This window comes from Trematomus bernacchii, unplaced genomic scaffold (genome assembly GCF_902827165.1).
Source record: "Trematomus bernacchii unplaced genomic scaffold, fTreBer1.1, whole genome shotgun sequence".
Classification (NCBI taxonomy): domain Eukaryota; kingdom Metazoa; phylum Chordata; class Actinopteri; order Perciformes; family Nototheniidae; genus Trematomus; species Trematomus bernacchii.
The window spans coordinates 13,614,295-13,628,731 of NW_022987593.1; the positions used below are offsets into that span (position 1 = coordinate 13,614,295).

A 14,437-nucleotide genomic window follows, 5' to 3' on the forward strand; every position below is an offset into this window, starting at 1 on the left:
CATATGAATTGAACGCTTTAAACTCCGCACACTGAGCTCTGATTGGTCAGCAGGCAGTGCTTTTATCCTGGAACCTATCCTGCTCCGGAGGCTAGCCGTTCAGAATAAGTTATCTAGCCCGCTAAGAAGTGAACCAGCGTCGTAGGACCGGAAATCCAGGAAGTTAGCTCGCTAAGCGAAAAATCCTGCTTCGTAGTATAGGCCCCACGTATCACATGTTGCTGCTGGGATAAGGTGCTTTGTCTAGGCAAGAATTTTAGCTGTGCAGTTTATTTTCTTAGATTTCGTCAATTAAAAGAAAAAGGAATAATGTTCTTACATCTTCTCTTGCCTTGGTAAAAGAAAACATATTCTATTTCTCCACATGTCTACGTATAAACACCAAATCCCCCGTTTCCACCTTCAAACGAAAAAATGAACAAATACTCAAATTAACTAAATAAATTACTCTAAATCTAATTTTTCTATATTAATATGTTTAACTATTAAATACAAAAAAAAGTATAAATAGCTTCGACACTGTTTTTGGATCTCCATTAATCTTCCTGTTCACAAAGCATTAAAAAAAACATTATAAGGATTTTAGCCTCACAAGACCATTTACATGCACTAAAACCTATAGAACACACTACAGGAGAGGGAAACCCCCTAAAAGCATACTTCCCTCACCAACTTCAAAAATCTGCATAAAATATAAAACAAAAACACTTCCCTGACTCTCCATCTTCATCCTGATTGGTTACTTCCTCTCTGTTAACGCTTGTTGTTTCCTGTCCTTCAGCGTATCGTGAGTGCACAGAGTCTGAGCGAGGACGATATAGAATGAGAGGATCGAAAGGAAACAACCCTTCTTCCTCTTCATCCTCCTCCTCTTCCTCATGTGGACCCCTCCTCTCATGGCGACCTGCCAACGCCTCGGCCTCCATCACTCCGGCCGACGTCCATCACTTCCCATCGACGTGTCCTCTAGGGAATTAGTTTTTTATTCCAGCTTTAACCATGACAGTAGTGTCTGTTTGTTTTTTTTACTTAAATTACCTGTTTTGGGGTATGAAGAGTTTCCTTATCATAACTGCCAGAGAATTATGTAAATGTGTGTGTGTCATCCGCATAGCTATGGTAACTTATTAACTTATTTTGTTGTTTTTCATTATCTGAGCCAGTGGTAGGATGTAGATGTTAAACTTTGAGAAGAGGCCCCAAGATGGAGCCTTGAGGAACCCCACATGTCATATTTATCAACTCAGATGTGTATTTACCTATAGAAACAACGTTTTTGCTGTCCTTTAAGTAGGATTCAAACCAATTTAGAACTGTTGCCGAAAGTCCCACCCGGTTTTCCAGTCGGTCTAGTAATATGTTGTGGTCAACAGTGTCAAACGCAGCACTGAGATCTAATAATACTAACACTGAAGTTCTACCACTGTCTGTGTTTAAGTGGATGTCATTGAAGACCTTTACAAGAGCAGTCTCAGTGCTGTGGTTTATAGTCATAGTTGAAATTGGAAAACCCATTTGTCCTTGGTCAACATGAGAGGTTATCCTGTACATGTTTGTCACAAACTGTGTCTCCTCATATATCAGTGTTTGGTTTACAGTACAGTGACTCCATGCTTATCTTTCCTTTGTGTTGTGCTCCATCCAGTGGACACTCTGCACCATAACACCAGGAAGTGGTGGAAGTGTGTTACTGTAGTGTAGTACAAAAACACAATGAACTCAGTGCTGAGGTTTATATGAAGCTCAGCTCAAGTTATTTCAGGAAGACTGGGTATATACATTCACTCCGCAGCTGCATATAATCAGCTCATCACGGGCGTTGTCTATAACCTATTACATTCACCTCATTCTCCAGCAGCCAATCACTGTGCTGCAGCCAAACTTTTAAATGGCTCTCCTCTCTCCTGCAGTCAGCTGTGATTTCAGGTGTTCATGCTGCCGCCCGCCTCCTCCCCATCCACCTCCTTTCATCATATCTCCTCATCAAATCCAGATCTTCAGCATCATCACCAGTGTCTAGACCCCGGGGGGTTCCCTATATGCTCACGGCTGCATTTCCCCCTTTAGATATACGATTTCAGGATCGGGGTCTAATCCCCAAAGACTTAACATTTATCATATGACGTGTCAATAAATGTTCTTTAAACAAAATGAAGTCTCTCCTGATTGAAATGGTATTATCCTGTTAAACTTGCATTAAATACCATAGTACTATTTTTGCAATGCCATTTCTTGACTATTTTTAAATCTGGCTCAAAAGGCCTTATAAACATGTGAGGAGATTTTTCATGTATAACGTTGAGCAACAAATAAAACAGCAATTATGGTTGTTTAGATTCTAAAATCAGCTAAAATGTAATCCTGCTTACCTTAACATATACAGAGTTTTGAACCACTGGAATAAAAAATTAAATAAAAGGCTATCTGCCATGTTTTTTTCAAATCTTGCCTGATTTATAGATTGGTTTTGATCCATGGCATACGGAGACACATCAAGTTTTCCAATTGTGTTTTTAAGACTTGTTTCCTGTCATCTGAAATAACACTGAACACATTACTCACACAAACAACAAAGACCAGTGACCTTGAAAGTAGTATATATATTTTTGTATTTAAAATAAATTGTGCTCGTCAAGATTGTTATCTTGGATGAAAGACAAAATATTTAATCCGTTTCACATTGAGTTCTTGTTTAGTTCAGTGATTATAAAAATGTGCTGGGAGGGAAATCATTTGAAAAGGCATTTTTTCAAAGTATAAGAAAAGGAGGGTTTCGTGTATGCATGATGAGTTAAAACTGAGAACCTGGGAAGAGGTGTATTCTGGCTTTTGGCCAACCCCCGTTAGTCATGTGACCCTCATCACATTTCACCCAGTTGTTTCTACCACACACAACAAACACACATAAGTGTTGACACAATGCAAACAAATGTAGGACATCATGTTGATTCAGCGTTTTATATCACAAAGGGGGAAACTAGTTTTATAAAAAGATGGCAAAACTACAGGAAGCAAATGGTAGGTCTAACTGTTATATCCTTAAAAAATGTAATTAAATCAAACCTAATTTGTCCTTATATTACTTGTTGGCATAAATACTTGTATAATGCTAAACTCTGTAGTTAGATACCTCATTGTAAAGAGTAGTTTTTGTGTTATAGTGACTGCCTTCAACCCCCGTTAGTCATGTGACCCTCATCACATTTCACCCTGTTGTTTCTACCACACACACACACAACACACATAAGTGTTGACACCATGCAAACAAATGTAGGACATCATGTTGATTCAGCGTTTTATATCACAAAGGGGGAAACTAGTTTTATACAAATATGGCAAAACTACAGGAAGAAAATGGTAGGGCTTAAATCCAACTGTTATATCCTTAAAACATTTCATGAAATCAAACCTAATTTGTCCTTATATTAGTTGTTGGCATAAATACTTGTATAATGCTAAACTCTGTAGTAGTTACCTCATTGTAAAGAGTAGTTTTTGTGTTATAGTGACTGCCTTCACTCGTAAAAGTGAATGCTATCTCACTGATATCAGCCCCACTGCTTTCTGCTCTACAGCCAATATCCAATCACTGCTAGTGGAAACAAACATTTCATCCTCCAAGCTCTTCACACAAAAAGCCATCAACTTATATTTTATTTAATGTGAATTAGCCTCAGGAAATGTGTCATGAAATACAAATGATGTGTAAACCAGGCCTTCCTGTTCAGTGTTTAGAGCTCGAGTCCCTGCTTTCTCAGACCAAACATCTAGTTTATTTTACTGTTTTCTGAACTCACAATCACATATTTACAGATGTCTTTGATTCATAAGCTATTTTACCAGTATTCACTATAACACCTGGCATGTAAATATACAAATAACAGTTATTAACAAAACCATTATTATTTATTTTATGTCATATTATTAAGCTTCATTTACCTATACATTTATTTGCTTATTGATTCAAACTTCAGCTTGACACATTTGATGTCTTTGGAAACAATGGCTCCTTCTTGAAGTTAAAGTAATTATCTGTGGCTTTATAAAAACTTTAATACATATATTCTCCATATGTGTTAGAATAAGTGTTGATGAGATAATTGTTGAGTAAATGAATGCTTCCAATAATGTGTTGTATGTAATGAGATACATAAAGAATGAAATGGAAATCAATCACCACAGTCAACTTATTATGTAGAAAATAAAATGGAAACTATGTTCTGACTAAATCAACACATGAAATAAGATGAGTGATTAGGTGACTCAGACTGGAGAGATGATCAGAGGTGCAGAGTTTTTACGGCCATATTTATGACCTGGATAGAAGTATGGGAAGAGTTTCTCAGTGAAGGAGCAGCCAGTGAAGGAGTAGATCAGAGCTGCAGCATCTACGTCATAAAAGGAGACCAGACCCTCCTCATAATCCACAAACACCCCCACCTTCTGAGGCCGAGACTTCAGAGAGAGACGGACTGACGGAGCACCTTGAGCTTTGTACTCATTTCCATTTCTCAAACATATAGTCCAGTAACCATCTTTAGGGGTCGATATGATCTCTCCCTTCCTGTTGATCGACTCTCTGGCCACTCCTAAATCCCATCCAGTCTTTCTTTTAACTTGAACCTCAAAGTAAAATCTGCCTGAAGAGAAATTCTGCTTTCCTAAAACACAATTACAATCAGAAAATCTCTCTGGGTTGTCTGGGAGTTTCTTTTGAACATCACCATACCTCACTTGTTTTCCATCATCAGACAGGATGAGACTGGGATAGGCTGTATCAGGGTCAAGAGTCACATCCACTGCATACTTCTGGATCCTCTTCAGCTTAGCTTCAAGCAGCTTCTTCATCTCTTTACTGAACATCTCCTCCACCTGAGCCACAGCCTTTACCACCGTCCCCTCATATACCGCTGGGGTCAAACGGAATTTTCTCAAGTCCTTGGAGGGTTGTCGGTGTTGAATGTTTAGGGACTTGACACTTTGTAGAAAATGCAGGTGGTCTTCAGAGTGTGTGACCTGCTCTACCTCAGAGCTTCTCTTCTTCAGCTCAGAGATTTCCTGTTCTAACTCTTTGATTAAAGCTTCAGCCTTTTTTTCAGTTGTTTTCTTCTTCGCTTTGATCGTGTTGATGAGATTGGCCTGGCCTCTCTCAACAGACTTCTTCAGAGCAGTGAACACCTGAACACCTTCTGCTATCTCTCTGTCTGCTTCTTCCTTACTGAGGTCCACTGAGTGTTTGATCTCCTCAATCTTCAGTTGTCTCTTCCAGATCATCTGCTGAGTTTCTGCCTCTGTCTTCCCCAACTCTGCCTTCTTTCTTTCATATCCTTGTTTGAGAGGAACCACATCATGCATCTTGTGTTCTGAAACATGGCAGAGCATACAGACACATGTCTGGTCGGTCTTACAGAACAGCTCCAGAGGTTTATCGTGCTTCGGACACATCCTGTCTTCCAGGTTCTCCACAAGGTCGATCAGCTGATGTCTTTTCAGGCTTGAAGCTGTCAGATGAGGCTCCAGGTGAGTCTCACAGTAGGAGGTCAGACACACCAGGCAGGACTTCAGGGCCTTCAGTTTGGTTCCAGTGCAGACGTCACAGGGAACTTCTGCTGGTTTGAAGACTTGTTGCTCTGAGCTGCTGCAGCTGCTGCTGGCTTTCTGTTGAGCCGACTGTCTGAACTGAGATACCATCTCAGAGATGAAAGTGTTAACGTGCAGCTCAGGTCTTGTGTAGAATTCTTTATTACACATGGGACACTGGCACCAGTAACTTGTATCCCAGTGTTCTTCGATGCAGTCTTTACAGAAGTTGTGTCCACATGGTATAGTGACTGGATCAGTGAACAAATCCAGACAGATGGTGCAGAAAAACTGATCTTCAGATGGCAGATAGCTTGCAGCAGCCATATCTACACACATAATGAGAAAGAAAACAGAAAACATTTGAAACATCAATCATCAATTCATATCATATATTGTTTTAAAGAAAGAAGTGTGATAACTTGTAACAAGCCATGAGCAACCGTGACCATTTAACTCTGACAGGGTCAAGCATGCAACTCTGGCTAACAGCAATGAAAATATAGGTTTTCTTGATCATTTTTCTATTGAAAAATAACACTGCTCTTCTTACTTTGTGACCATAATTATTAATTTCCTCTAGCTGCTCCACATTAAAAGACTCCAACTGTTTCTCTAATGGAAAGATTTTATTTTGAAACAGTTAGAGGAAATGGGTAAAAGCAATATGTCAGAAGTAGGGGCTGTCAGTCGATTAAAATATTTAATCGCGATTAATCGCATGATGTCCATAGTTAATCGCGATTAATCGCAAATTAATCGCACATTTTTCATCTGTTCTAAATGTACCTTAGAGGGATATTTTTCAAGTTTTGAATACTCTTATCAACATATGAGTGGACAAATATGCAAATATGCTTTATGCAAATGTTTGTTTATTATCATTTGAACAATTGTTTATTATCATTTTGATACATACAATATACAATACAGTGTGTGTGTGTGTGTGTGTGTGTGTGTGTGTGTGTGTGTGTGTGTGTGTGTGTGTGTGTGTGTGTGTTGTGTGTGTGTGTGTGTGTGTCTTTTCTATAATGTCCCACTGTCTGGCTACTTGCATAAAGTCAAGTGCTCGGCGCAGTTGTCGGCGAAATGTCGCTCCTCTGTTTTCATTGAAACAGCTCCTTATATCCGTTAGCATCTGGTGCTAGCTAGCTGCGCTAACAACAACAATACACGTAGGATGTGCATGTTCTCTCTCTCTCGCGCCACACATAAACACACCCTCCCGATCCTCCCGATCGCCAGTCTGGGCCTGCCGGTGAGCGTGGAAGTGTGGTCTGCCGCAAGCGGGCGGCAGGAGCGGGGCTGTCAGCATCAGCTTGTAGATAGTATTTTAAACTCGATGCGCTCTGAAACTACGGGGCGGCCGAGGACAAAAAATACACATGCGTTAATCGCGTTAAAATAATTAGTGGCGTTAATTTTCTTTTGTTAAAAACTAGAAATTGCTAGTGGGAATGCTTTATGCTGAAAAGCTGACGCTAAACTGCTATGCTGAAATGTAATGTGTAAGAAGAAAGTGAAGAATTTAGATTGAAATGATACATGAACACTGAATGTGAATGTGTGATGAGAGAAGAAAAGAAAGTAAAAAGGCTTGGAAAAGCAGCAGAATATTTGAACTGCAAACTTTTGAACTAACTTGATGGCGAATGATCTGTCGCCATGCCAACGGCATTTGATGACATCCCATAATACACTTAGATGCGCTGATGGCTGCATCGTTACCAAACCTGTGAAGTTGTGGGCCGTTTGGAGCATTTTCACTGAAGTTATGAGAAAACCGTGTTTCATGGCGAGCATTGTGTTGCCATGGCAACGGCATTTGAAGAAATCTCAAAACTGTCCCGTAGATGTCTTCACGGCTGGACTGTTAGCACACATATGAAGTTTGAGCACTTTTTGAACATTTTCATAGGAGTTATAGCGACATCGTCTTTTATGGCGAGGGATGCGTTTCCATGGAAACGGCATATGATGAAACCCCATAATTGACGTAGAGCTGTTGAGGGCTGGACCGTTAACCATTATCTGAAGTGTGGTGCTGTTTTGACCCTTTTCATAGGCGTTACGACAACATCGTGTGTTATGGCGGGGGATGCGTTTCCATGGAAACGGCATATGATGACACCCCATAATTGACGTAGAGCTGTTGAGGGCAGGACCATTAACCATTAACCATTATCTGAAGTGTGCTGCTCTGAGCATGTCAGTTGGAGTTATGACATCATCGTGTTCCATGACACAGGTGTTTATATTTGAGCTAACGACGTGTCCAGAGATCAAAGGTTTCCATGGTGATCAGTGAGAAGAGAGCATTTTCATTGCTCTGAATGAGAGATAAACCTCTTACATGTGAACGTTTTGTTGAAGAACCGTAACAGATATCGGTGAAATTTCAAAGCGTGAAGCATGTCAAGGAACTTGAGCATCTGAAGTGTACTTTTTGTGTACTTTCAGGTTAATAATGTGGCCTTTTTGGCAGATTAACTAAAGGTGTGCGGCTGCTGTGGTGGGGAAAGGTGAGGCTGAATTTACAATGGGGTTTAATGGAGACATGTTGAACGTTTTTGTCACTTCATGCCCTCAAGAGGCATTTTGTTTAATTATTTTGCTTAATTTTTTTTTATCTTTCAAGCTACGAGATGTTTTCCTACGTTTGTCATGAAAGATTATGTCTCAGGAATGTAGGGTTTGGGAATTATGGCAGGTTTAAAAGAAAATATGAAGGCAAAATTAAATCTGTCCTCCACTCTAGCTGTGACATCACGCACTCTAAAATCTGAAGAAGGCCTCTTTACCAAGGTCTGAACAATGTTTAATATCTCTAAAAGTAAGAATCAGATTTAAAAGTTGTGGTACACGAATAATGTCAGAAAGATGTGTAACATTTTAAAGTTGGAATGAGGTTTCTGAGTGAAAGTATGAAGGAGCAGTTAGCATTTTAAGAAGGAGCAGTTAGCAGTTGAAGTTGCATGAAGATTGTTGAAGTCTGAAGAGTTTCTCCATTGACTTCCATGTTAAAAATGGGATGAATTATGGGATGTATCTCTGGAATTATGAAAGTTATGAATGATAAAAGAAATAGCCATCGATTCCCGACCGAGCTGAACGTTTTGATGTTTGTACGGAGTTTCTGCGATGTTTAATGTGGGAGAAGAAGAGGCGCAAAATAACCCAGCGGAATAATAAAGAATTTCGTGCGTAGCATAACGGATAGTTGGAAAGCTGTGTCAGCATTCCCACTAAATAAGAGCAGGAGAGCAGAAGTGAATCAAAACTCCTCACCACAGAGATTCAGTTACAAGTAGTGTTGTAGTCGAGACAACCTTATCCGAGACCAAGACATTACCAAGAATTTAACCTGTTCCACTCTGAGCCTGTTTTTCAGGTCTCAGGCTCGAAAATGACATTCCCAGAACAAATGACCATATCTTCCCTTCTAAAAGGGTTAAATTAATAATCTTTGTTCTCAAAGTAATGATAAACCTGTGAGTTGGATGTAGAAGTGTCAGAATCAATATAAATGTTTTTTATTTTAAAGAAAATTCAGATTTTACATAGTAAAAAACTGTAAATTATAGTGTCCGTCCAAAGATTATTTTTTACAGATAGTGAAAACTACCCTTGGATGATGGGTTAGTAGACTAAAAGCTTTAGGAATCCAAAGTACAACATATAATAAGTACCCTGTATCAAGATTGATGCAAAACAAGTGAAATTTGACCTTTTTAGAGAGATTTAGCCAAAAACCCCCACTTCTGGGGTCATTTGGGTGGATTTGACCTATCTCTGGCCCCCCCTTGGTCGATTTGGTTGGTTGACATACCCTTGTGACCGTTAGAGCCAATAGAATCGAAGGGGGAGGCACACACCCACACACGTTGTAAAGAAAAAATGTGGGCTCTTCGCGTGTGGAAAACGAAAGCAAAGTGGAAGAATGTCTCCTTCTGGAGTTTGGAAACTAAAACGCAGTTGTATTGCTTATGGATTATCAGAAATAATTTCAAAGAAGGCACAGACACATAGGATGAACCTATGGATTAACTGCAGCATCGTTTTTTTATCGTTTTAATGCCATTGAAGACCACTTTTGACCAAGGTAAGCCATGTTTACGTGTTTAGCTACTTAGCTCCACATGTGATGATGTACGCTTTCGTTTATAGCGTCGCGAATGTTTATCACTGAGTGTTGAGGAGGGCACCGTTAGATTCAGTGTCTCCAGGACAACAAAAAAGAGTACTTGGTTGTGCATCTAGGATAAGTAATAAGGGAGTTCTGAGTGAGTTTAAGTGCTGCATTACGTTCCATGTTTTCGCTCGTGGCTAATTCAGAGGCTGAGTGCTAGCATTGTGGGTTTTTTTTTGAAAAAAAAAATTAAAAAGATCAGTTAGCTGAGTTTCTTCCCTTTACATGGATATAACACATTCATAGTTTTATTCAATATTAAGATTCCTTAGACGTTGTTTCCTGCAAATGACGCGTTTATCCGCCCGGTACCGGGGGGATGGTGCGTAACAGGTTTTAAGAGGGCGAGACCAAGACATTACCAAGACTGAAGAGTAGCAAGACCAAGACAAGACCAAGACTTTAAGAGGGCGAGACCAAGACAATACCAAGACTTTAAGAGGGCGAGACCGAATCAAGACCGGAACCCGACTACTGTGAATCCAACACTACATGATACATTTACAATAGCATGTGTAAGATACCATAGTCAATTTGATCTGAAAGATCCACATCATCATAAAAAGACACATACACGTAAGATATAAATTCAACTTCATCATATTTATTCAAAAAGTTATCCTTTTCATATAAAAACAGTAACATAGTAAGAACATAATATAAATGTTACGGCTCTCTCTCTCTCTCTCTCTCTGAGTTTGCATTCAGTGAAAACACACACACACACATTTTGCAACATCTTCACTGCAAGACCGTTTGAGTGTAGCAGCTGGTATAAACCATGCAAGGGCGCTGGAAGCGGGGGGGCCAGGGGGCCATTGGCCCCCCCACTTTTCAGCCCTGCCCCACATTTTCGCAGCGGCGAATGCCGCGGAACACTGTACAAATCCCGTTTCAATAATTCCCCTCTACTCTAAAGTCGCATCTAAAACGCGATCTGATCTAGCTGTGTATATTTTGTTATTTGTTATTGTTATATTCAATCCCATAGCTACAGGCATGTTTGAAGCTTGTAAAGGGAAGATGACAGCTCTCACTCGCCACTCTGCTCTTCCACAGCGCCGCTTCCCCTCCCTCCGCTGACATTATGAATGTAAGGCTTATAGTAATCATAGATAACACGGCTGGGTCCGTTACAGTTTGTTTTTATCTGATTTTAAATAAACAAAGTCTTGGCTTTCAGAATATTAAACTTGTTTCGGCAAATTCAGATGATAAATACAACGTTGAAGCTTGTAACGGCATAATTACAAGCGGAGAACGGAGTAACTTTACGTCACAGCAGGCATAACAACAGCCGGTATTTCACGTGAGTGTTTTCCCCGGGAAACAAACACAATACACACAAATGCAAAAATACACAAACACACACACACACACACACACACACACACACACACACACACACACACACACACACACACACACACACACACACACACACACACAGGCTTCCCCCAGACCAGTAATCCAAACGAAAATATCTTCCCTTCGTACTATTTTGATCATTTGCTCCGCTAATAATCAATCAGATCGATCCAGAGAAGAGGAAACTTTAAAGGCCTTTTTCTCAAAATGATGACTCTGTAACAGTCATTATATAATGTGACATATTTTGCTTAATATTTGGAGTAGCCTACAACAACAATCCTGATATCATTAGAAAGCTATGAATCTCCTCTTTCCAACAGTGTATACAACTCAAAATGTGTCTTCGGGTCAATGCGACTGATTTCGATGGAGCAGGTCACTTTGCATTAGGTAAAATAAAGCAGGCAGACATAACAGGAAGAATATGTACATTTTAACCCAATCAAATAGGACATTGTCACACCATTCAAATGTATCCATGTAAATTACAACCAATAAAAAAGCTTAGATGTGTTTATTTGTTACGTTGTTTACTTTATTTGTTACGTTGTTCTGTGTGTGTCAGCCGTTAACCTAGATAGAAAGAATATATACACTTGCAAACACGTCAGAAGAACCAGCGCAGAAGAAAACTAAATACAGTCAATCTAAACTTAAATTAACAACTGGAAGGTCACATCCCTGACATCCACGTCTCCGGAGCCTAGACCTTCATCAATCATAGAACCAGCGAAGCCAGATAAACCCAAAAGCAGCAGCTCTGCGGCCGCAGAGACTGTCAAAACCGCCGCCACCGCCGTCGTTGAACCGAAACAGGCTGGTTCCGACTGCATGGAGGTTTGTTGTCGGGACATTGAGAGGGGTAAAGCTGTACAGCTAACTGACCGCTAGATTATTTGGGCAAAGAGAAAGGTACTTCAACGCAGAATGGTACAAAAACAGAGAGTGGTTAATTATTTGCAAAACCACTAAACGGGCCTTCTGTGAAATATGCAGATTTTCTGCTGTCAAACGGCTTGTAACTTTCTCAAAATGTGGAGATGATAGCTTTGTTAATATCGGAGTTAATAACTGGAAAAGTGCCCAAGCCTCCTGGACAGCCACGAAAAGTCTCATTTCTTGAGCAGGAAAAAAGAAGAGATGGAATGATGGAGCAACTGCGCTGTCTGCAGTTTCTAACCCGACAGGGCCTAGCAATCAGGGGGCATGCGGATAAGGAGAGCAATTTCCAAAAGCTAGTTGAACTCGTAGCTGAGAAAAACCCCACTCTCAAAGCTTCATGCTCACCGGGAAATATGCATCACATGAGACAATTAATGAATTTATAAATCTACATCATGATTGATTGATTAATGTATCGGGAGTCTCTCACCACTATATTAACTGAAATTAAAAGCAATGCAAAACACTATGCAGTTATTGTGCTTCCAGCAAACATCCACTGATAAATTGCGATGTTAACAACCTCATGATAACCTCATATATATTTTTAATTTAGGATCATACCTGTGTTTAGTCTAGATTAGAAAAAGGTAAATGTGTGCATTTTATTATAAAGTTGTGTATATTTACAGACTGTTGCAAAAACTAAGAAGCTTATAAACATCAGGTTTAAAACTAAAAGAGCTTTACAAAAAAAGTAACACAATGAAAGATGTTTGGAGTTTTATTTGAGTTATTAATTTACATGTTTTGTCAAAGAGATGCTGATTTGAAACCGTTGTTACATACAGTTACGGCATTTCCTGTTTCTGCCGGAGAGAGGGGAGTTTGTCCCAAAGCTTGCCGCTGTATTTACTCCCTCCATTTGACAGGAGGGAGCCTCATGTGTCACTCCGTCACGGAGGGGGAGTGTGTAGGGGTAGGGTGTAGGCATGGATGTATAATAAGAACGGGTGTAGGGCATGGTTTGGGATTGGGCCATACACACGCACTTTTTTTTTACATCCAATCACATCCCCAGCAACAGCCGTAGTCTCAACTATGGATTTATAATAAGAACGGTCTCGCTCGCTCTTGACACAAAATCTTGTGACCTTTAGGTCCGAGACCGAGACAAGACCGAGACCGTTAAATGGTGGTCTCGATACCAAGACCGGTCTCGAGTAGGCTACTACAACACAATTTACAAGTTACTAAATCAGAATCAGAATACCTTTATTAGTCCCACAGAGGGACATTTTACAAAGTACTAAGAGCTGATACAAAGAGACTGTTTAAGCTGTTTAAAGTGGACTCTATATCATATGGTTATGTTGTTAGAGAAAAACAAGTTGGGTGGAGATTTCGTCTGAGTAGAGCTGAAGTTTTGTGTTAATCCTGCTTGTTGAAAGTGTAAATATAATCAGATGTACTCACCAGTGTTTGACTGAGATTCTGCTGTGTTGTTGAGAAAGATCTGATGAACTCAGTTTGTATTTTCTTTAGACAGAAACAGAGACTAGTCTCTCTAACTAATTTAACGTTTGTTCCCTCTAGATTCCACCGGGTCCGTCTGCGGCGCGTTACGGACGCGTTAAGGCTGCGCCGCGGTGCTCAAGGTGATCGCGGCCACTCTAGTCAATAGGCGCGTTCACACCAAGTACTTTTCCCACAGTAGTTCCTGAGAACTTTAGTTCATGAGAGTTCTTTTAGTTCTGACGAACTAAAGCAGATCGCGTTCACACCAAAATGAGTTCCTGGGGGTGGATTAGGCAAATGAGCCGCTGACGTCACTTCTTCTTCTTCTGCTTAGCTTTTCCTGGCAGGCTGCAAACAACTTCACGGCGAGTACAGTAGGTGGCGGTATGCACCTTAAAGTTGCAATCCGCCAAAAAACCGAGAGAAGAAGAAAAAAAACTTCCGCTTCCGCTGTATGCTTCTGTTTACCCTTACGCAAAGAAAATATATTTCCCCATATATTAACTGTCAATATATTGCATTATTTTGTTTTCTGATTTACTGGTTAATTGAAAAGATTTAATAAAGGAAATCTTGCTGTTGGCTACACCAAGTGATACTGATTAATAATCAACATGAAAAACATATTTATTCATATCTACAAAATATATTGAAAATATATTGAAGATATATAGAATAATATATTGTGTTAATATATTACAATATATATATATTGAATAATATATTGTGATAATATATTGTAATATATGTGATAATACATCAGTAATTGCCGCTTTCCATATATTGAGTAATATATGTAAATATATATAATATATTGGTTGTGTATATATGTGAACATACATTTACTATATATTAACATTTATATGGGGACATGTACTATATATATTCACAAATATA

General features: G+C 39.6%; 1 protein-coding gene across 1 annotated transcript; it reads right to left on the minus strand.

Annotated features, from left to right (window-relative positions):
- Positions 1–3,639: 3,639 nt before the first annotated feature.
- Positions 3,640–13,588, minus strand: LOC117481763 (E3 ubiquitin-protein ligase TRIM39-like). The gene is made up of 2 exons (XM_034129652.1): positions 13,499–13,588; positions 3,640–5,909 (listed from the first exon to the last, which is right to left on the minus strand). Exon 2 carries the CDS (start codon positions 5,905–5,907, stop codon positions 4,264–4,266), a length of 1,644 nt encoding a protein of 547 aa, XP_033985543.1. The 5' UTR covers positions 5,908–5,909; positions 13,499–13,588; the 3' UTR covers positions 3,640–4,263.
- Positions 13,589–14,437: the final 849 nt, after the last annotated feature.